Source organism: Catharus ustulatus, chromosome 23, assembly GCF_009819885.2.
Source record: "Catharus ustulatus isolate bCatUst1 chromosome 23, bCatUst1.pri.v2, whole genome shotgun sequence".
NCBI lineage: Eukaryota > Metazoa > Chordata > Aves > Passeriformes > Turdidae > Catharus > Catharus ustulatus.
In genome coordinates, this window is record NC_046243.1 from 5,533,364 (window position 1) to 5,556,373 (window position 23,010).

The 23,010-nt window shown below is 54.2% G+C and overlaps 3 protein-coding genes and 3 gene segments (V, D, J or C); all 6 read right to left on the minus strand.

The window, feature by feature from the left end:
* Window positions 1-1,134: 1,134 nt before the first annotated feature.
* On the minus strand, window positions 1,135-3,004 carry LOC117006505. The segment is given in 2 exon segments: window positions 1,135-1,486; window positions 2,319-3,004. Coding segments are annotated over 2 exon segments (597 nt in total).
* Window positions 3,005-3,843: 839 nt separating this feature from the next.
* Window positions 3,844-5,983, minus strand: LOC117006296. The gene is made up of 3 exons (XM_033078669.1): window positions 5,400-5,983; window positions 4,458-4,936; window positions 3,844-3,912 (listed from the first exon to the last, which is right to left on the minus strand). Exons 1-3 carry the CDS (start codon window positions 5,473-5,475, stop codon window positions 3,844-3,846), a joined length of 624 nt encoding a protein of 207 aa, XP_032934560.1. The 5' UTR covers window positions 5,476-5,983.
* On the minus strand, window positions 5,656-8,246 carry LOC117006297. The gene is made up of 3 exons (XM_033078670.2): window positions 7,484-8,246; window positions 6,008-6,649; window positions 5,656-5,699 (listed from the first exon to the last, which is right to left on the minus strand). The coding sequence occupies exons 1-3, from the start codon at window positions 7,758-7,760 to the stop codon at window positions 5,656-5,658; spliced, it is 963 nt and encodes a 320-aa protein (XP_032934561.1). The 5' UTR covers window positions 7,761-8,246.
* A 643-nt stretch (window positions 8,247-8,889) lies between these two features.
* Window positions 8,890-15,688, minus strand: LOC117006298. Its single transcript, XM_033078671.1, has 3 exons — window positions 13,156-15,688; window positions 10,131-10,609; window positions 8,890-8,937 (listed from the first exon to the last, which is right to left on the minus strand). The coding sequence occupies exons 1-3, from the start codon at window positions 13,430-13,432 to the stop codon at window positions 8,890-8,892; spliced, it is 804 nt and encodes a 267-aa protein (XP_032934562.1). The 5' UTR covers window positions 13,433-15,688.
* Window positions 14,505-16,250, minus strand: LOC117006299. The segment is given in 2 exon segments: window positions 14,505-14,519; window positions 15,621-16,250. Coding segments are annotated over 2 exon segments (540 nt in total).
* Window positions 16,251-17,285: 1,035 nt separating this feature from the next.
* On the minus strand, window positions 17,286-20,824 carry LOC117006503. The segment is given in 2 exon segments: window positions 17,286-17,771; window positions 18,620-20,824. Coding segments are annotated over 2 exon segments (600 nt in total).
* Window positions 20,825-23,010: the final 2,186 nt, after the last annotated feature.

Here is a 23,010-nt window from a genome sequence, read left to right on the forward strand (position 1 = left end):
AGCACGAGCAAACAAAATTTAGAAGGGATAAAGCTGCCTACATAAGTCCCAAAAAGCAATGCCTTGAAGGGATGAGCAGATAATAAAATCCGGAGAGTTCAGAGGGAGTATGGGATGGAGAAGAGGGAGGGATAAAGAGGAGAACAGTTGTAGGAAAGAGGTGTATGGAGAAGCCAGGCAGGACGGCAGCCTCCAGGGATGTGCAGGATCAGCCCAGCCCCGGCCGCGGCCTCTTGGCCGCCACCCCCGCGCACCGAGCAGCACCGCGGCCAGCGCCGCCAGCCCCGCGCCCCGACACCGCCGCATGGCGCCGCTCCGCCGGCCGAGCATCGCAGTGCCCCTCAGCCCCGGCTCTCTGCTGCGGCCCTGCCGCCTCCTCTGACACGCCAACAGCTCCGCCCCGGCCGCCCTCAGTCCCCGCCTCCCCCAGCACCGCCTCAACGAGCGACACAAGGACGTTTGGCACGGCCAAGGACAGAACACAGCTGTGTCCCATCCCACAAATCAGCTACACTGCATCGCAAGTACATCCATCCATCCATCCATGAGCCGAACGTGAGCCTTGGAGGGGTAAGAAAGGGAGGGCTCGGGACACAGGGGCTGCATTTCAGCGCCTCTTCCCTGCACACATCTCTAGCGAGCAGCTGCCGGCAGCACTCAGCTGCACTTGGGCTGCTTCTCAACCTGGCAGGCTGCTGCTCTGTGCTGTGCAGGGGCAGAGCAGAGTTCGGTGTCCCTGGAATGGTCAGGGAATTCCGTCCCGATGAGGGACACACAGGGACAGACACAGGCTCGTGCACAGCAGTGTGGAGCCATTCACAAATCTGTGCTTCGCGTGTGTCCGTGCAAACGGGGCTGCTGCAAGAGCAGCCAGGGCAGGAGCACAAAAGCAGCCCTGGGCTCTGCTGAGAACATGAGACTTCAAAAGCAGCAGGGCTGCAGAGTGAATGACAAGGTTCCAGGCATTTAGACACTGTACAATATAGAAATGAGTCAGAATTGTCCACAATATGTTCCCAGCGGAAGTGTCAGAATGGAAGTAATGGAAACCATCAGACATTGTACACACATGGGGTGCAAGTTGTGGGTGCAAGTACTGGGTGAGATCTGCGTCCCTTTCCCAAGCTCAGCCTTGCACTGACACATCCCCTCGCTCCCCTGGGTTGTTACACAGCCGAGCAAGCTCCCTGCACCAGGGTGTCTTGCACAGCACACAGGTACAAGGCACTGTCAGACACCTGCACTTCCTCCACCTTCAGGACACTGTATTTGCCCGTGGTGTTCAGGTGCGTGGTGATCCGGCCGCTGTGCCTGGGGCCAGTCCCTGATTGATAGGAGACCAGCTGGGGGGCTTGGCCTTTCCGCATCTGGTACCAGTGCAAGGCAGTAATACTTGTCTGGTATTTGCAGGTGGTGTGGAAGGGATGTCCCTGCTTCACTGTGACTTGTGCATCTTCCTGGGTGACCGTGATCTGCCCCGTGGTGCCTGGAAGAAACTCAATGTCAGTCGCTCCAGAGGGAAAGACTACAGGCAGCAAAAGCAAATTGTCTGCAAAGCCATGGTGGAGAAATCTTTCTGCCCAGCAGTGAAGGTCTAAAATGTCCAGACAGACAAGTGAGAGTAATTTTGGGTAGGGTTTTGGACCTTCAGCACAGCAACATCCTGACAAGAGCTCGGCTATGACCACATTCCTACTTTACTGCTCAGATTATCTGAGAACAGCCTGAATTTTGGGGGCTGTAGCAGGTTGTCAAGACCACCGAAGGTTCATCTTGCTTGCCCATCTCTGTCACCTCTGAGGGCTCCTCGATCAAACAGTACAGACAAAGTTGAGCTTGGAAAGAGGGAGACCAGTTTGTGCTGCAAGCCCAGAGAACGCCGTAAGCTTTGGCAGAGATGTGTCAGCCTGGAGGCAGAAAGGGACACCCAGTTAATGTCAGTGAAACGAGACCTTTGGGGTGCCTGGCGCAGGTTTAAAAGGGTGTGGGAATTTACATTAAAAGAGGAGCAACATGGCACTGCAGAGACAAGTGAGATCCCCTGTGGTGACAGGAGGAGGACGAGAAGAGAATAGCAGAAGGAGATGGAGAGAGAAGACAGAGAAGGGATCGGAGCTTTTTCCTCTCCTTTCCCTTTTCCTTTACCGATGGAAGACCTTCTTGAGGAAACATTTTCAAAACCTCAAAGCAGAGCCGATTTTTCTCAGCCTTTCCCCTCCAATCACTGACATTTCCGAACACGGTCCTGAACGGCTGAGAGTTTCTCAAGGGAAGTGATAAAATTAATAAGGGTGGCTTGATGGAAAGTCAGGACTTACCGAGGAGCTGTGCCAGGAAGACGGTGAGGATGAGATGTGCGAGGTGCATGGCGAGAGCAAGCTGCGTGTTTGCTGAGTGAGGAAGAGGCAGAAAGCACGTCGCAGCGGCGAGAGAACAGAGGTGCCGGAAACGACTGTGTGCGGGAGCAGCGGGAGCAGCAGCGGCAGCAGGCAGAGCAATGGCCTGTCCTTGCCGTGCCTGAAATGCTCCTGCTGCGTTTCTCGCTCGTCCAGCAGCAGCCGCCGTGGCTCCCTCAGCCACTGGCATTCGGAGCATTCCGTGCCTCTGCGGCCTCAGCCATGGCAAGGGGCTCTTCCCGCTCAGCTCGCACTGCACTCCTCACCTCCGCAGCTGCAATCGCCAGCTCTGCTGCACACCCCGTGCTGCCCATTGGCGAGCTCAGCGGCTTCTTCCCCACTGAGCTTTCTCAGCTGTCTGGGCTCATTGCAATTTCCTCTGGGAACAGGGGACTCGTGTGTCTGTGCCCCTTCTGCCCTGCCCTTCTTCATCTGTCTGGGACAAATGCCTCTCTTCCAGCTCGCTCACTCAGAGCCGCTTTTCCATATCAACTCTAGTGTGATCTCATAGTGGTCCATTTGGCATGGCCTAAAACGGATTTGTCACAGAAAACCATCTGGATTTACGTGAAGAATGATGCAGGTATCAATAATGGGTGTAAGAGGGACATTCTCATGCAGGTCTTGCTCCGCTCCATGGTTTAGAAGGAGATTTCTAAACCAGTCTACAGTGCTGAGATTTTCACAGATATTCCAGGTGAAAGCTTATCCTTCTACGATCTCCTTCTAAGATTGTGCCTTCTCGGGCTTCAGAGCAGAGAAAACACGTTGTTAAAACATGTTCAATGAGATGAATATTCTTCCGAGCACTTGTGCTGAGAGACAAACTTGCAACCATCCTTGTTGATCCCAGAGACACAGCACTTGCTGCAACAGTCCGTCCCTAGGACTTCCATGTCCTCTCTCATCATCTCTAACCCTTTGCCACTGACAAAGCTCAGCCTGAGCCAATTCACAGCCACAGCTGCTCTTTCCTACAGGCTCATCAATTAGAGGTTGATGAGCTCTGAGCTACTCCTTTCATTCCCTTATCACCTACTGCTACATTGGTGTCATTGTGTACTTTGGTCATCACTGTCACTTTTCCTTGTTCTTCCCTAGGAATGGAAAATGGATGTGATGTGAGCCTTAGAGAACCAGACACTGTCACTTTCACATGGCCTGACTGTGGCCTCTGCTGAACTTGCTCATTGCAATGAGTTGCTGAAGATGCTGAACGGCTCCTGTCCCCAAAGGAAATGGGGTCTCTAGAGCAACTGTCAGGAGCTCATTCTTTCAAGTGTCTCCCTCCAACACTTGCAGCATGGCTAAGCTAGGGCCTCTGCATTTCAGGATAGGTAGATGTGACTAACATGATGGAAATCGGAGCAGTCAGTTTCAGGGCAAGGTTATTGTGACTGTGCCGTTAGCTGATTTGAAAAGCTTCTCTACTCCATCAGATTTATTCTTATCGCTTACGGATGTTGCCACTTTTCATGAAGATGCTTAAAGCACATGGTAGGATGCTTGGGAAAACCTGTGGATCAGAAGAAAATGTCGAGAAGTGAATTCCATCCTCAGGGGGATTCAAAGTACACCTCCTTTTCCCATCCTTTTAAGGGTGCAGCTTTCGAGGCACCTTGCAGTGTGGAACAGAGACATTTCTGCATGGACAGAGTTGGAGATTTCTCTGTGACCTCGGGAAACTTCCCTGCACACACCTCTGATGCCATGACCTACTGAGGTGACAGAACGACCTGAATTAGACCCTGAGTGCCTGTCAGGGCAGCTGCTTGGTCAGCTCCCAGCACAGATGCTCTCCCGGAGCAGCTCTTTTCTTTGCAAAGCAGGGTGAGAACAGCAGGCAGGCTGGCAGCCGTGTGTCGGGGCCGTGGCGGGCTGTGTGTGGCGGCTGTGTCCCGCAGCAGGCAGGCTGGCAGCCGTGTGTCGGGGCCGTGGCGGGCTGTGTGTGGCGGCTGTGTCCCGCAGCAGGCAGGCTGGCAGCCGTGTGTCGGGGCCGTGGCGGGCTGTGTGTGGCGGCTGTGTCCCGCAGCAGGCAGGCTGGCAGCCGTGTGTCGGGGCCGTGGCGGGCTGGGCGCTGTCGCTGTGCGCGGGCTCGGGGCACTGAAGGAGCTGCGGAGCCGCCTGGGGCCCGGCGGGCGGAGCGGCAGCGCCCCCTGCTGGCCGCGGGCGGCGCTGTGCCCCCGGCCCCTGCGGGCCCCGCCCGCCCCGGTTCGTGCCCGGCCGCAGCCCCGGCTCCTCTGCCCGTGCCACCAGCGCGCAGTAATACACGGCCGCGTCCCCGCGCCGGGGTCTCCAGAGCCACAGCGCGCTGCTCTGCCCGTCCTCCGACACCGACAGCTTTCCTGCAATGGCCGGCACATCCTTGGACCCTCCAGCAGTGAGTGCGAGCAATTCGGGGCTTTGGCCCGGGAGATAACGGTAGAAATGGATGTATTCGCCTCTCCGTTTGCTGGGGTGTGAACAGCTGATATTGACTCCCGTGCCCTCGGTGGTCTCCAGGAATGGCTCCTGCTGTACCTGGGCTCTTCCTGAAGCCACTGCCGAAGACAGAATACGGACAAACATGAAATCCTACAGTGCCTCATTGCACAGAACAAAGCCCGCAAATAGAAAGACAGTGAATAAAACAGTACCCAGAAGATGAAAGACATGCAGGAGCAGAAGTGACCATTTCTCGTTTGTGGAGAGAACAATGCCCGAATAACAGGAAAGTCACTGGAGACCGGTAGGAGGGTGGAGAAAGCAAGAAAAGACAAAAAAGTTAGAAGGGGTATTAACAGACTTGCTGAGTGTTAAAGAAGAAACGCTTGTGCAGGGTTGGGCAGAGAATAGAATCCGAGAATCTCTGAGGGATTATGGGATGGAGAAAAAGGAGGGATAAAGAGGAGCAGAATTCTCGGGAAGAGGTGTGCGAAGAAGCCAGGCAGGACGGCAGCCTGCAGGGACGTGCGGGATCAGCCCAGGCCCGGCCGCGGCCCCTTGGCCGCCACCCCCGCGCACCGAGCAGCACCGCGGCCAGCGCCGCCAGCCCCGCGCCCCGACACCGCCGCATGGCGCCGCTCCGCCGGCCGAGCATCGCTGTGCCCCTCAGCCCCGGCTCTCTGCTGCGGCCCTGCCGCCTCCTCTGCCACGCCAACAGCTCCGCCCCGGCCGCCCTCAGCCCTCGCCTCTCCCAGCAGCGCCACAACGAGCGACACAAGGATACGTGCCATGGCCAGGGGCAGGAGACAGCTGCGTCCTGTCCCACACATCACCCTCACTGCGTGGCAAGCACATCCATCCACATGAACCGGCCGTGAGCTTTGGAGGGGCAGGAAAGGGAGGGCTCGGGACACAGGGGCTGCATTTCAGCGCCTCTTCCCTGCACACATCACTATCGAGCAGCTGCCGGCAGCACTCAACTGCAGTCGGGCTCTTCTCAGCCTGGCAAGCTGCTGCTCTGTGCTCTGCAGGGCCAGAGAAGTGCTCGGTGTCCCTGGCAGCGTCAGGGAATTGCCTCGCATAAGGGACACACAGGGACAGACACAGGCTCGTGCACACCAGTGTGGAACCATCCACAAATCTGTGCTTCACGTGTGTCCATGAAATCGGGGCTGCTGCAACAGCACCGAGGACAGGAGCACTGAGGCAGCCCTGGGCTCTGCTGGGAACATGTGGGACCAAAAGCAGCAGTGCTGCAGTGTGGAAGGACAAGGTCTCAGGCATGCACAGGGGATAATTTTCTTGTATTAGAGCCCGAAACATATAGAAATGATTCTGAATTGTCCAGAATACTGTCCCAAGTGAAATGTCAGAATGGATGTAGTGAAAACTATCAGAGCATTGTGCACACATGGGTTGCAAGTTATGATGAGTACTGAGGGCAGATCTGTGTCCCTTTCCCAACCTCAGCCTTGCACTGACACATCCCCTCCCTCCCCTGGGTTGTTGCACAGCCGAGCAAGCTCCCTGCACCAGGGTGTCTTGCACAGCACACAGGTACAAGGCACTGTCAGACACCTGCACTTCCTCCACCTTCAGGACACTGTATTTGCCCGTGGTGTTCAGGTGCGTGGTGATCCGGCCGCTGTGCCTGGGGCCAGTCCCTGATTGACTGGAGACCAGCTGAGGGGCTTGGCCTTTCCGAACCTGGTACCAAAGCAAGGCAGTAAAACCACTGATCTGGTATTTGCAGGTGGTGTGGAAGGGGTGTCCCTGCTTCACTGTGACTTGTGCATCTCCCTGGGTGACCGTGATCTGCCCCGTGGTGCCTGGAAGAAAACCAATGTCAGCAGCTCCATAATGAAGGACTACAGACAGGAAAATCAAATTGTGTACAATACCCTGGTGGAGAAAGCACTCTGCAATGCAGGGAATCCCAGAGATGTGCAAACAGAAAGGCGGGAATCAATTCCGAGCTATATGCACAGCAGGATCCTGACAAGGGCTGGGTTCTATCTCTGCTCCTGCTCCTCCTAGCAAGACAATCTGGGATCCTGAACTTTCTGTGCTGAAGCAGGTGAAGGACCACAGCGAGGTTCAATAAAGGGATTCATACTGCTTCTCCATTCCTGACCCCTCTGAGGGATCCTCCATCACTAAGTGCGCACAAATCAGAGATTAGAAAGTGGGAGCCTTGGTTTTGCTGAGTTTAGAGAACGCTTGAAATTTTGGCAGAGCTGTGGCAGGCTTGACGCAGAAAAGGGGCACTCTAATAATGTCAGTGAAATGAGAACTTTGAGGTTGCTGAGGCGTGGGAATTTACATTAAAACAGGAGCAATATGGCACTGCAAAGACAGCTGAGATTCCCTGTGGTGACAGCAGGAGGATGATAATGAAGTGGCAAAGAGAGATGGATTGAAGTTGGGAGAAACTACACAGAAGGGTTCTGAGGTTTCACTTCTCTGCCTTCCTTTTTCCTTTACCAATCGAAGACCTTCTTCAGCACACATTTGCAAAACCTCAAAGCGGAGCCAATTTTTCTCCATCTTTTCTCTCTAATCTCTGACATTTCCAACACGGTCCCGAACGAGCTGCTGAGAGTTTCCTGAGGGAAGGGATAAAAATAATAAGAAGGGTGGCTTGATGGAAAGTCAGGACTTACCGAGGAGCTGTGCCAGGAAGACGGTGAGGATGAGATGTGCGAGGGGCATGGCGAGAGCAAGCTGCGTGTTTGCTGAGTGAGGAAGAGGCAGAAAGCACGTCGCAGCGGCGAGAGAACAGAGGTGCCGGAAACGACTGTGTGCGGGAGCAGCGGGAGCAGCAGCGGCAGCAGGCAGAGCAATGGCCTGTCCTTGCCGTGCCTGAAATGCTCCTGCTGCGTTTCTCGCTCGTCCAGCAGCAGCCGCCGTGGCTCCCTCAGCCACTGGCATTCGGAGCATTCCGTGCCTCTGCGGCCTCAGCCATGGCAAGGGGCTCTTCCCGCTCAGCTCGCACTGCACTCCTCACCTCCGCAGCTGCAATCGCCAGCTCTGCTGCACGCCCCGTGCTGCCCATTGGCGAGCTCAGCGGCTTCTTCCCCACTGAGCTTTCTCAGCTGTCTGGGCTCATTGCAATTTCCTCTGGGAACAGGGGACTCGTGTGTCTGTGCCCCTTCTGCCCTGCCCTTCTTCATCTGTCTGGGACAAATGCCTCTCTCCCAGGTCCCTCACTGCCACCCTCTTTTCCATATCAACTCCAGTGTGATCCCATACCGGTCATTATGTTTTTCTGTAAAACTGGTTTGTCGTAGAATGCTATGTGGAATAACATGAAGAGTCATGCAGATAATGATAATGAGTGTAATAGGGACATTCTCAGGCAGGTGTTGCCCCGCTCCACGGTTCAGAAGGTGATTTCTAGACAAGTGAATGTTCCTGAGGATATGACAGATTTCTCGTGTGAATGCTTGTCCTTCTACGGGCTCCTTCAATGACTGAGCCTTCTTAGGGTTCAGAGCAGAAAAAAAGATGGAAAGACATGTCCAAGGAGATTAGTACTCTTCCCAGCAGTTGTGCGGACATGAGAAACCTGTAACCATGCTTGGTGATCCCAGAGACACAGCACTGCAGTCTCTCCATTCTGGGACTTCCAAGTCCTCTCTCATCATCTCTAAGCCTGTGCCACTGACAAAGCTCAGCCTGAGGCAATTCACAGCCACACTCGCAGGTTCCTAAAGACTCATCAATTAGAGGCTGATAAGCTCTGAACAGTCATTTTCATTTCCTTATCACCTCCTGCTACAGTGGCGTCCTTTTGTGCTTTGGTCATCGCTTTCCCTTTTCCTTGTTCTTCTTTTGGAAAGGAAAATGGACGTGATGTGAGCATTAGAAAACCAGACGCTCTCACCTTTCACATGGCCTGCGACCTCTGCTGAAATTGCTCATTACAATGAAGTCCTGTAAGGGTTAAAGGCTCCTCTCTCCAAAGGAGATTGGGTCCCTAGAGCAAATCTGAAGAGCGAAATCTCACGTTGAGCTCATTTATTCAATTGTCTCCCTGCAACACTTGCTGCATTGCTGAACCCGGCTGTCAGCTTTTCAGAATACCTGAGACGTTCCCAACGAGACGGAAAAGGGACTAAGCAGTTTAAAGTGGAAAGTTGAGAGACAGAGCCTTTTGATGATTTGAAACGTTCCTCTTGTCCAAAAGAGTTTTTATTTTCCCTCCCGGATGTTCTGCTATTTCAGAAAAGGGCTCAATGCACATCCATGTGTGTTTGGTGAAACCTATGGATGAGATGAAAATGTAGAGAAGTGAATTCCACCCTCATCTGGGATTTAAAGTACAACTTTCTGTAGGAACATGTAAAATTAGAGGGTTTTGAGAAAGTGACAAAAAGCAGGACTCACAAACAGCAGAACTGTAATTAGAGCTAAGTGGTAGCCATGGGGTTTGTTAGCAGAAAAGTTCTATGAGCTGTAGAAAGCAAGGACAAATAAAGCAAAGGTCGGTGCATTAACACATGGCCAGAATAAGTTCCTAAGCAGCAGAAAATTTTATCTAGAATGATATTAGGAAGTTCTAAACTTAATGATGGAGCTCTGTCCATTGTATTTCAAGGCTTACAAGCAGGTATTTTATTCGAAATAAGAAAGCATTTTTTTTAACCTCAGGTACATGTTCTTAGAGCAGTTGGCTAAAACTACTGCCAGTATGCTTTTGCTTTTTGTGATTGGTCATAAACCTTTCAAAGTGCGTTGTAGCACCAGGTTTTGTGCCTGCTGGCCAGGACGCGAGCTTCTGGCAATTTCCCATTTTCCTAACCAAGTAATGAGACTCACGCAGGAAACTAAATATCCGAGACATGTTCCACAGCAGTCCCGGCACGTTCGTGATTCTGTGCATAAACCCATGGCTGGAATGAAATAAGGCCCTTGCAGTCAGAGTAATTATCGATTAGAAGAATATAAAAAGAAAAAAATTTGAGAACTAGGATAAAAATTCAGGGAGTTCCAGTGCCGCAGACCCATGCTGCTAAAAATAGGAATGGAGATATTCCCAACGTGGTCTGCAGGCGATATAGTTGCAAATAGTAAATAGCATTATCAAGGGTTCCTGGGTAACGAGATGGCGAGGACCGTGGCGGGCTGTGTGTGGCGGCTGTGTCCCGCAGCAGGCAGGCTGGCAGCCGTGTGTCGGGGCCGTGGCGGGCTGTGTGTGGCGGCTGTGTCCCGCAGCAGGCAGGCTGGCAGCCGTGTGTCGGGGCCGTGGCGGGCTGTGTGTGGCGGCTGTGTCCCGCAGCAGGCAGGCTGGCAGCCGTGTGTCGGGGCCGTGGCGGGCTGGGCGCTGTCGCTGTGCGCGGGCTCGGGGCACTGAAGGAGCTGCGGAGCCGCCTGGGGCCCGGCGGGCGGAGCGGCAGCGCCCCCTGCTGGCCGCGGGCGGCGCTGTGCCCCCGGCCCCTGCGGGCCCCGCCCGCCCCGGTTCGTGCCCGGCCGCAGCCCCGGCTCCTCTGCCCGTGCCACCAGCGCGCAGTAATACACGGCCGCGTCCCCGCGCCGGGGCCGCCTGAGCCACAGCGCGCTGCTCTGCCCGTCCTCCGACACCGACAGCTTTCCTGCTATGGCCGGCACATCCTTGGACCCTCCAGCAGTGAGTGCGAGGAATTCGGGACTTTGGCCCGGGAGATGACGGTAGAAATGGATGTAATCGCCTCTCCGTTTGCTGGGGTGTGAACAGCTGATATTGACTCCCGTGCCCTCGGTGGTCTCCAGGAAAGGCTCCTGCTGTACCTGGGCTCTTCCTGAAGCCACTGCCGAAGACAGAACACGGACAAACATGAAATCCTACAGTGCCTCATTGCACAGAACAAAGCCCGCATATAGAAAGACAGTGAATAAAACAGTACCCAGAAGATGAAAGACATGTAGGAGCAGAAGTGACCATTCCTCGTTTGTGGAGAGAACAATGCCCGAATAACAGGAAAGTCACTGGAGACCGGTAGGAGGGTGGAGAAAGCAAGAAAAGACAAAAAAGTTAGAAGGGGTATTAACAGACTTGCTCAGTGTTAAAGAAGAAACACTTGTGCAGGGTTGGGCAGAGAATAGAATCCGAGAATCTCTGAGGGATTATGGGATGGAGAAAAAGGAGGGATAAAGAGCAACAGAGTTCTCGGGAAGAGGTGTGCGAAGAAGCCAGGCAGGACGGCAGCCTGCAGGGACGTGCGGGATCAGCCCAGCCCCGGCCGCGGCCCCTTGGCCGCCACCCCCGCGCACCGAGCAGCACCGCGGCCAGCGCCGCCAGCCCCGCGCCCCGACACCGCCGCATGGCGCCGCTCCGCCGGCCGAGCATCGCTGTGCCCCTCAGCCCCGGCTCTGCTGCGGCCCTGCCGCCTCCTCTGCCACGCCAACAGCTCCGCCCCGGCCGCCCTCAGCCCCCGCCTCTCCCAGCACCGCCACAACGAGCGACACAAGGATATGTGCCATGGCCAGGGGCAGGAGACAGCTGCGTCCTGTCCCACACATCACCCTCACTGCGTGGCAAGCACATCCATCCACATGAAGCGGCCGTGAGATTTGGAGGGGCAAGGAAAGGGAGGGCTCGGGACTCAGGGGCTGCATTTCAGCGCCTCTTCCCTGCACACATCACTATCGAGCAGCTGCCGGCAGCACTCAACTGCAGTCGGGCTCTTCTCAGCCTGGCAAGCTGCTGCTCTGTGCTCTGCAGGGCCAGAGAAGTGCTCGGTGTCCCTGGCAGCGTCAGGGAATTGCCTCGCATAAGGGACACACAGGGACAGACACAGGCTCGTGTACACCAGTGTGGAGCCATCCACAAATCTGTGCTTCACGTGTGTCCATGAAATCGGGGCTGCTGCAACAGCACCGAGGACAGGAACACAGAAGCAGCCCTGGGCTCTGCTGGGAACATGTGGGACCAAAAGCAGCAGGACTGCAGTGTGGAAGGACAATGTCTCAGGCATGCACAGGGGATAATTTTCTTGTATTAGAGCCCGAAACATATAGAAATGATTCTGAATTGTCCAGAATACTGTCCCAAGTGAAATGTCAGAATGGATGTAGTGAAAACTATCAGAGTATTGTGCACACATGGGTTGCAAGTTATGATGAGTACTGAGGGCAGATCTGCGTCCCTTTCCCAACCTCAGCCTTGCACTGACACATCCCCTCCCTCCCCTGGGTTGTTGCACAGCCGAGCAAGCTCCCTGCACCAGGGTGCCTTGCACAGCACACAGGTACAAGGCACTGTCAGACACCTGCACTTCCTCCACCTTCAGGACACTGTATTTGCCCGTGGTGTTCAGGTGCGTGGTGATCCGGCCGCTGTGCCTGGGGCCACTCCCTGATTGATAGGAGACCAGCTGAGGGGCTTGACCTTTCCGTAGCTGGTACCAGAGCAAGGCATTAAAACCACTGATCTGGTATTTGCAGGTGGTGTGGAAGGGGTGTCCCTGCTTCACCGTGACTTGTGCATCTCCGTGGTTGACCGTGATCTGCCTCGTGGTGCCTGGAAGAAAGTCAATGTCAGCAGCTCCATAGAGAATGACTACAGGAAGGAAAATCAAATTGTGTACAATACCCTGGTGCAGAAAGCTCTCTGCAATGCAGGGAAGCCCTGAGATGTGCAGACAGAAAGGCGGGAATGATTTCCGAGCTATATGCACAGCAGGATCCTGACATGGGCTGGGCTCTGTCTCTGCTCCTGCTCCTCCTAGCAAGACAATCTGGAATCCTAAACTTTTTGTGCTGAAGCAGGTGAAGGACCATACCGAGGTTCAATAAAGGGATTCATCCTGCTTCCCCATTCCTGTCCCCTCTGAGGGATCCTCCATCACTAAGTGCACACAAATCCGAGATTGGAAAGTGGGAGCCTTGGTTTTGCTGAGTTTAGAGAACGCTTGAAATTTTGGCAGAGCTGTGGCAGGCTTGAGGCAGAAAAGGGACACTGTAATAATGTCAGTGAAATGAGAACTTTGAGGTTGCTGAGGCGTGGGAATTTACATTAAAACAGGAGCAATATGGCACTGCAAAGACAGCTGAGATTCCCTGTGGTGACAGCAGGAGGATGATAATGAAGTGGCAAAGAGAGATGGATTGAAGTTGGGAGAAACTACACAGAAGGGGTCTGAGGTTTCGCTTCTCTGCCCTCCTTTTTCCTTTACCAATCGAAGATTTCTTCAGCACACATTTGCAAAACCTCAAAGCGGAGCCGATTTTTCTCCGTCTTTTCTCTCTTATCTCTGACATTTCCCAACACGGTCCCGAACGAGCTGCTGAGAGTTTCCTGAGGGAAGGGATAAAAATAATAAGAAGGGTGGCTTGATGGAAAGACAGAACTTACCGAGGAGCTGTGCCAGGAAGACGGTGAGGATGAGATGTGCGAGGTGCATGGCGAGAGCAAGCTGCGTGTTTGCTGAGTGAGGAAGAGGCAGAAAGCACGTCGCAGCGGCGAGAGAGCAGAGGTGCCGGAAACGACTGTGTGCGGGAGCAGCGGGAGCAGCAGCGGCAGCAGGCAGAGCAATGGCCTGTCCTTGCCGTGCCTGAAATGCTCCTGCTGCGTTTCTCGCTCGTCCAGCAGCAGCCGCCGTGGCTCCCTCAGCCACTGGCATTCGGAGCATTCCGTGCCTCTGCGGCCTCAGCCATGGCAAGGGGCTCTTCCCGCTCAGCTCGCACTGCACTCCTCACCTCCGCAGCTGCAATCGCCAGCTCTGCTGCACACCCCGTGCTGCCCATTGGCGAGCTCAGCGGCTTCTTTCCCACTGAGCTTTCTCAGCTGTCTGGGCTCATTGCAATTTCCTCTGGGAACAGGGGACTCGTGTGTCTGTGCCCCTTCTGCCCTGCCCTTCTTCATCTGCCTGGGACAAATGCCTCTCTCCCAGGTCCCTCAGTGCCACCTTCTCTTCCATGTCAACGGCAGAGTGATCCTATAGTGTTTATTTTGGTTTTCCTGAAACGGGTTTTTCTCTGATATCTATCTGGAATAACCTGAACAGTACTGCTGATAGTGATAATTTTCATGCAGGTGTTGCACTGCTCTGTGGTTTAGAAGGAGTTTCTAAGTAGTGGAGGGTCCTGAGGTTATGATAGATTTTTCAGGTGAAAGCTTGAAATTCTACGGCCTTCTTCGAAGATTGTGCATTCTTAGCTTTGGAACCAAGTAAAGATGGACAGACACGCACTGGGAGATGAGGATTCTTCCCAGTATTTGTGCTTAGAAATTTGCAACCATCCTTGCTGATCCCAGAGACACAGCACTGCAGTCTCTCCTTTCCTGGGTCTTCGATATTCTCTCTCATCATCTCTAATCCTTTGCCACCTACAAAGTTCATCCTGAGCCAATTCGCAGGCACGACCGCTGCTTCCTAAAGAATCATCAATTAGATATTAATGAGCTCTGAGCTACTACTTTCATTTCCCTATCACCTACTGCTACATTGGTGTCATTGTGTGCTCTGGTCATCACTTTCTCTTTTCTTTATTCTTCTATTAGAAAGGAAAATGGACGTGATGTGAACCTTAGAGAACCAGACACTCTCGACTTTCACATGGCCTGACTGTGGCCTCTGCTTGAACTTGCTCGTTGCAATGAATTCCTGAAGGTGCTTAAAGGCTCCTGTCCCCAAGGGAAATGGGGTCTCCCTGTAACACTTGCAGCATTGGTAATCCCTGGAATCTGCTTTTCAGAATAACTCAGAGGTTCTTTACCTGAAGGAAAATCGATCAATCAGTTTAAGGCGGAAGGTGGGAGTGACAGAGCCTTTTGATTATTTGAAATGCTCCTGTACTCCAAAGGATTTTTTCTCTTCTCTTCCAGATGTTCTACCGTTTCAGAAAGGAGGTGACTGCACATCCAAGGTTGTTCGGGAAAACATGTGAATGAGATGAAAATGTAAGAAGTGAATTCCAACTTCAGCTGTGATTCAAAGCACAGTTTTCTGTGGGGATATTTAAAATTTGAGGGTTTCGAGAAAGTGACAAAAAGCAGGCCTCAGAAACAGCAGAACTGTAATGAAAGCTAAGCGGTAGCCCTAAGATTTTTCAGCAGAAAAGTTCTATGAGATGTAGAAAGCAAGGACAAATGAAAGAATGATCGGGGTATTAATGCTTGGCTACACTAACTGCCTAAGCTGAGAAAAGTATATCTAGTATGATATTAGGAAGTTCTAAACTTATTAATGGAGCTCTACTTAGAAGCAGGTATAGTATTCGAAATAGGAAATCATTGTTTTAATGAAGGTACGTGTTCTTAGAGTGGTTGGATAAAACATCTGCCAGTATGCTTTTTCTCTTTGTACTCGGTCAAAAAACTTCCAAAGTGCGTTGTAACATCAAGTTGTGTGGCTGCTGCCCTGGACGTGAGCTGCGGGGAATTTCCCATATTTCTAACCGTGTAATGAGACTGATGCTGAAAACCAAGCAGCTCGATATGTGTTGCACTGCAATCCCATCACTCTGCATAAACCCGAGGCCGGTATTAAAGGGTGGCCTTCCTGTGTGAGGACATATAAATTAGAAGAGTATAAAAAAATCCCTAAAATAAAAGTTTGGACAGTTCCGTTTTCAGAGGCCAAGGCTGTTTAAAGGCGAATGGACTTATTCCCACGTGGTGTGTAGCTGATACAGTTCAAAGTAGTAAATAACCATTTTAGGGGTCCCAGTGAAACGGGACGGCGAGGGCAGTGGCGGGCTGTGTGTGGCGGCTGTGTCCCGCAGCAGGCAGGCTGGCAGCCGTGTGTCGGGGCCGTGGCGGGCTGTGTGTGGCGGCTGTGTCCCGCAGCAGGCAGGCTGGCAGCCGTGTGTCGGGGCCGTGGCGGGCTGGGCGCTGTCGCTGTGCGCGGGCTCGGGGCACTGAAGGAGCTGCGGAGCCGCCTGGGGCCCGGCGGGCGGAGCGGCAGCGCCCCCTGCTGGCCGCGGGCGGCGCTGTGCCCCCGGCCCCTGCGGGCCCCGCCCGCCCCGGTTCGTGCCCGGCCGCAGCCCCGGCTCCTCTGCCCGTGCCACCAGCGCGCAGTAATACACGGCCGCGTCCCCGCGCCGGGGCCGCCTGAGCCACAGCGCGCTCGAACGCCGATCTGCCGACACCCAGAGCTGTCCTGCAATGTCCGGCAGCTCTCTGAACTCTTTGTGAACGCTGCCGAGGAACTCCGGGCCCTTCTCCGGGAGCTGACGGTACCACGCGATCGTATCTCCTGTCCCTATGTTGGAGTGTGAGCAGCTGATGTTTACTCCGGTGCCCTCGGTGGTCTCCAGTGACGGCTCCTGCTGTACCTGGCCTCTGGCCACAGCCGCTGTAGGGGAGAAAAGAACAATTATTTTCTTTTCAGAAAATGCCATGGAGAGGGAGACGGGAGAGCATGAAAGATTAGAGCGAAATGGGATATGTTCTGCTTATAAATCATGGAGAAATTAATTCACTGAGACTGTTCGTATAAGGAGAAGAATCTATGAGTTGTGGTTTGAGGAAAATTCAGAAACAAATTACAAAATTACACTTGCTGAGAAGGATGAATGGATGGATGGATGGATGGATGGATGGATGGATGGATGGATGGATGGACGGATGGATAAACATGTGGAGTACAAAAAGCAAATTGGGAAGTAATGATACAGTGCGAGAAGAAAATATGAGGGTAGAGGAGGGGACAGAGGGTAATTAAGAACCGAAAAGGAACAGGATGATAAGAGATGTATCTTCGGCTGGAGCCGGTCTCACTAAGCCCTCTAACCCGGACTCCCCCGGCCGCCACCCCCGCGCACCGAGCAGCACCGCGGCCAGCGCCGCCAACCCCGCGCCCCGACACCGCCGCATGGCGCCGCTCCGCCGGCCGAGCATCGCTGTGCCCCTCAGCCCCGGCTCTCTGCTGCGGCCCTGCCGCCTCCTCTGCCACGCCAACAGCTCCGCCCCGGCCGCCCTCAGCCCCCGCCTCTCCCAGCAACGCCACAACGAGCGACACAAGGACGTTTGCCATGGCCAGGGACAGGACACAGCTGTGTGCCATCCCACACACCACCCACACTGCATCGCAAGCCCATCCCTCCACAGCAGCCGAGCGTGAGCTTTGGAGAGGAAGGAAAGGGAGGATTCGGGACACAGGGGCTGCATTTCAGCGCCTCTTCCCTGCACACATCTCTAGCCAGCAGCTGCCGGCAGCACTCAGCTGCACTCGGGCTCCTTCTGAGCTTCACAAGCTGCTGCTCTGTGCTGTGCAGGGCCAGAGCAGTACTCGGTGTCCCTGGCATAGTCAGGGAATTCCCTCCCGATGAGGGACACACACGGACAGACACAGGCTCGTGCACACCAGTGTGGAGCCATCCACAAATCTGTGCTTCACGTGTGTCCGTGCAAACGGGTCTGCTACAAGAGCAGCCAGGACAGGAACACATAAGCTGTGGGGCCAAAAGCAGCAGGGCTGAAGCGTGGAAGGACAAGGTCCCAGGCATTTAGACACTGTACAATATGGAGATGATACAGAATTGTCCAGTATATTTTCCGAAAGGAAGTGTCAGAATGGAAGTAATGAAATCCATCAGACCATTGTACACACATGGGGTGCAAGTTGTGGTAAGCATTGGGGTGAGAACTACATCCCTTTCCCAAGCTCAACCTTGCACTGACACATCCCCTCCCTCCCCTGGGTTATTGCACAGCCGAGCAAGCTCCCTGCACCAGGGTGTCTTGCACAGCACACAGGTACAAGGCACTGTCAGACACCTGCACTTCCTCCACCTTCAGGACACTGTATTTGCCCGTGGTGTTCAGGTGCGTGGTGATCCGGCCGCTGTGCCTGGGGCCAGTCCCTGATTGATAGGAGACCAGCTGGGGGGCTTGGCCTTTCCGCAGCTGGTACCAGAGCAAGGCATTAATACTTGTCTGGTATTTGCAGGTGGTGTGGAAGGGGTGTCCCTGCTTCACTGTGACTTGTGCATCTTCCTGGCTGACCGTGATCTGCCCCGTGGTACCTGGAAGAAAGTCACTGGTGAGCAGCAGCACAGAGAAAGCACTACAGGAATAAAAACGAAGCTCATGGGAAACCCTAGTGGAGAAAGCTCTCTACCTTGTAGTAGAATCCTGACAAATTTTGGGCAGCAGTTCAGGGCACTTTTCTTCGCATCACTCATAGGTGAGCTGAACTGTGTCTCTGCTCCTGCTCCACCGGCTTAGAGCAGCAGGGAACAGCCTGTCATGCCTGAACTTTGTGTGCTGGAACCAGCACCCCTCCCGCTGTCTGAGGAGCCCACAGAGGAACAGCAGAGAGGTTCATTCTGCTTCCCCATCCTTGTCCCCTCTGAGGTCCCCTCGATCCCTAAGTACACACAAAGCTGAGCTTGGAAAGAGGGAGCCCTGGTTGTGCTGCCAGCCCAGAGATGGATTGCTGGAAGCCGTGGCAGAGTTGTGTCAGCTTGGAGGCATAAAAAGGGCAATCTCTTAATGTCAGTGAAATGAGAACTTTGAGGCGCCGGGGGAAGTTTGATGGGATCCGGGAATTTACCTATAAATGGAAAGAATGTGGGCCTACAGAGACAGCTGGGATCTCCTGGGGGTTATTGGCGAGAGTCAGAGGGAGATGGATTGAAGGGGAGAGAAAAGACAGGGAAGGGGTCTGGAGTTTCATTTCTCACCCTTTTCCCCTTTAGAAATCGGAGAGCGTTTCGAGCAAACATTTGAAAAACCACAAAGAGGAGTCGATTTTTCTAAGCCTTTCCTGTCTAATCACTGTCATTTGCTAACATGATCCTGAACGGCCTGTTGAGGGCCTCCTGGGAAAGGAATAAGAAGAAGAGAGACTTGGCGAGAAAGCAGGACTTACCGAGGAGCTGTGCCAGGAAGACGGTGAGGATGAGATGTGCGAGGTGCATGGCGAGAGCAAGCTGCGTGTTTGCTGAGTGAGGAAGAGGCAGAAAGCACGTCGCAGCGGCGAGAGAACAGAGGTGCCGGAAACGACTGTGTGCGGGAGCAGCGGGAGCAGCAGCGGCAGCAGGCAGAGCAATGGCCTGTCCTTGCCGTGCCTGAAATGCTCCTGCTGCGTTTCTCGCTCGTCCAGCAGCAGCCGCCGTGGCTCCCTCAGCCACTGGCATTCGGAGCATTCCGTGCCTCTGCGGCCTCAGCCATGGCAAGGGGCTCTTCCCGCTCAGCTCGCACTGCACTCCTCACCTCCGCAGCTGCAATCGCCAGCTCTGCTGCACACCCCGTGCTGCCCATTGGCGAGCTCAGCGGCTTCTTCCCCACTGAGCTTTCTCAGCTGTCTGGGCTCATTGCAATTTCCTCTGGGAACAGGGGACTCGTGTGTCTGTGCCCCTTCTGCCCTGCCCTTTTTCATCTGCCTGGGACAAATGCCTCTCTCCCAGGTCCCTCACTGCCACCCTCTTTTCCGTTTCAACTCTACAGTGATCCCATTCCGGTCATTTTCATTTCCTCTAAAACGAGTTTGTCATAGAATGCTATCTGGAATTACGTGAAAAATGATAATGTGTGTAATTGGAACATTCTCATGCAGGTGTTGCGCGGCTCCACGGTTTAGAACGGGGTTCATAGAAAATGAAGGGTCCTGAGGCTGTCATAGATTTTCAGGTGAAAGCTTGTCCTTCGCCCGTTGTCTTCGCACACTGTGCCTTCTCAAGCTTTAGAGAAGACACAAAAAGGTAAGACATGTCCAGGGAGACGAGCATTGTTCCCAGCAGCTGTACTGAGAAGAGAAACCTGCAACCATGCTTGGTGATCCCAGAGACACAGCACTGCAGTCTCTCCTTTCCGGGGACTCCCGTGTCTTCTCTCATCATCTCTAACCCTTTGTCATGGACAAAGCTCAGCTTGAGCCAATTCACAGACAGAGAACCTGGTTTCTAAAGGCTCATCAATTAGACGTTGATGAGCTCGGAACCGCCCTTTTCACTCCATTATCACCTGTTCCTACAACGGGGTCGTTGTGTGCTTTGGTAATCACTTTGCCTTGTCCTAGATCCACCACTGGGAATGAAAATGGACGTGATGTGAGCCGTAGAGAACGAGACACTCTGACCTTTTACATGGCCTGGCTGTGGCCTCTGCTGCACTTGCTCATTGCAATGAGTTCCTGAAGATGCTGAACGGCTCCTGACCCTAAAGGAAATGGGGTGTCCAGAGAGAGTCTGTGGAGTGCAACCTTATGAATTGCTCAGTCCTTAAAATGACTTCTTCCAACACGTGCAGCATTGCTAAATTCTGGTATTTGTTCTTCGGGATGTTAGACAGTTACTAATGCCAAGGAAAATCAGTTTAAAATTAAGGGTTGGTGTGATGGAGATTTCTGATTATTTGGAAGGCTCCTGTACTTTAGCAGATTTATTGTTTCACCCACCAGACATGCTGCTATCTCACCAAGGTTTTTAAGGGGAATCCATGCGTCCTTGGGAAACCTGAGCTTTAGAACAATATATACAGAAGGGAAGTGTATTCATACTTCAGGGGGATTTAAATTACACCTTCATTATGCGTCCATTTGAGAATGCTACTTATAATGCACCTTCCAATATGGCACAGAGATACTTGTGCAAGGACACAGTTGGAGAATCCTTTAATACCTCAGAAAACCTCACTGCAAATCTCTCTCATGTCATGACTGGTATACCGAAGTGACAGAACGAACTGAATTAGCCCCTGTGTTCCTGTCAGCGCAGCAGCTTTGTCAGCTCATAGGAAAGATGCTCTCCCGGAGCAGCTCTTTGCTTTGTAAAGCAGGCTGAGAGCAGCAGCAGCTATGGGCGGAGGGTGGAAGGCGATGGCAGAGGCTGCGGCCGCAACAGTTGGGTGCGAGGCAGAGGGGGCAGAGGGAGCGAGAGCAGTGGCGGGCTGTGTGTGGCGGCTGTGTCCCGCAGCAGGCAGGCTGGCAGCCGTGTGTCGGGGCCGTGGCGGGCTGTGTGTGGCGGCTGTGTCCCGCAGCAGGCAGGCTGGCAGCCGTGTGTCGGGGCCGTGGCGGGCTGGGCGCTGTCGCTGTGCGCGGGCTCGGGGCACTGAAGGAGCTGCGGAGCCGCCTGGGGCCCGGCGGGCGGAGCGGCAGCGCCCCCTGCTGGCCGCGGGCGGCGCTGTGCCCCCGGCCCCTGCGGGCCCCGCCCGCCCCGGTTCGTGCCCGGCCGCAGCCCCGGCTCCTCTGCCCGTGGGCCCAGCGCGCAGTAATACACGGCCGCGTCCCCGCGCCGGGGCCGCCTGAGCCACAGCGCGCTGCTCTGCCCGTCCTCCGACACCGACAGCTTTCCTGCTATGGCCGGCACATCCTTGGGCTCTCTAATAGTGAGTGCGAGGAATTCGGGGCTTTGGCCTGGGAGATGACGGTAGAAATGGACGGAATCGGCGCCCCCTTTATTTGCGTGTGAGCAGCTGATGTTGACACCAGTGCCTTCGGTGGTCTCCAGAAATGACTCCTGCTTCACCTGAGCTCCACCTGAAGCCACTGCCGGGAACAGAAAAAGGACAAACATGAAATCCTACATTGCCCTCTTGCACAGAACAAAGCTGCACATTGCCCTCCTGCACAGAACAGTCAGGAACGTATAGAGACAATTAGGAAAATAGCTCCCTGAGGATTTCAAGACAGTGAGGAAAAGAAGTGTCCACTAATCCTTTGTGGACAGATGAATATGTAAACGACAGGACGCTTAGGAGGGCCACTTGAAAACGTGTGGATGTAGGATAAAGCACGAGCGAATAGAAAAGTTTGAAGGGATAAAGCTGCCTACATAAGTCGCAAAAAACCAATGCTTTCAAGGGATAAGCAGATAATAAAATCTGGAGAGTTCAGAGGGAGTATGGGATGGAGATGAGGGATAGATAAAGAGGAGTACAGTTGTAGGAAAGAGGTGCATGGAGAAGCCAGGCAGGACGGCAGCCTCCAGGGATGTGCAGGATCAGCCCAGCCCCGGCCGCGGCCCCTTGGCCGCCACCCCCGCGCACCGAGCAGCACCGCGGCCAGCGCCGCCAGCCCCGCGCCCCGACACCGCCGCATGGCGCCGCTCCGCCGGCCGAGCATCGCTGTGCCCCTCAGCCCCGGCTCTCTGCTGCGGCCCTGCCGCCTCCTCTGACATGCCTCCAATCCTATTCTGTCCTCTCCACCGCCCCCAGCTCCGCCCCAGGGCAGAGCTCTTCCCCGGCACCGGAGGGCACGGAGGAGAGGCGAGCGCTGTGAGAGTGGGGCGGCGGTCGGGTCTCTGAACTTCGGGAGAAGGGTCCGGGGTGGTGGCCGCAGGTCGAGTTGGTGTCCTGGAGCTGAAGATTGACAGTCCCTGTGTTTCTTTCACTCCCATTATGTGTTTCCTCGCCTCCCCCTTTTGCTGTCATGTGGGGACGCCTGAATTGCCCTTCAGGGCACTGGAAAGAAATCCCCTCACACAAGGTACGGCAGGTGGGCGTAATGCCTCAGCCTTTCGCCGTGTCCACGAAACCAAGCTGATACAGCACAGGGGAGAGCAGCTGTGCACCGGGCTGGAGAGACCTGTTCATGTGTCCGTGTGTCCGTTTGTCTGTGTGCCAGTGTGTCCATGTGTCCGTGTGTCTGTGTCTGTGTTTGTGTGAGCACTCGCAGCAATGCTGAGGCGCTGCCATCATTTCAAACAGATCAAAGCTAAAAATACAAACTTGGAAATTCCATCTTCGTCAGTATCTGAGTCTGGGAAAATGCTGCTCTATGATGCTCAGGGCAGAGCAGTGGAGAGATCTCCAGTGCAATCAAAGCATTTCACTCGTTGAGCAACACAATAGTGCGCACACACACACACACAAACACACACATGCCCCATCACGTCGGAGTGGATTCATACACGAATCTCTGCTCCCACAAGGATTCCTGTGGACCCTGCCTGAACACAAGCACACACAAACCAGGAACACAGGCAAGGACACAACCAGCCATGGACGCTGCTGAGGAAACCTGGGACCAACAGCAGCAGGGTTGGAGCCTGGTGGGGAAGGACAAGGAGTCAGGCAAGCCCATGGCACAGTTTGTGTACTCGCAGGCTGAACAGAGGGGAAGATGTCCTAGGAGGCCCGAATACTTTCCTGAAGGCAGTTTTGACAGGGCAGGATCGAAACAAGGAGCCCAGCGCTGAGTCATCAGGAGGCAAAGAACGCTGTGCATCAGGGTGAGCTGAGGAGGGAAGAAGGGAAGGAGCATGTGTGAGTGTGTGGGAATAGATACTTCTTGGGATGTGCTTTACGTGTGCACATCTCTGG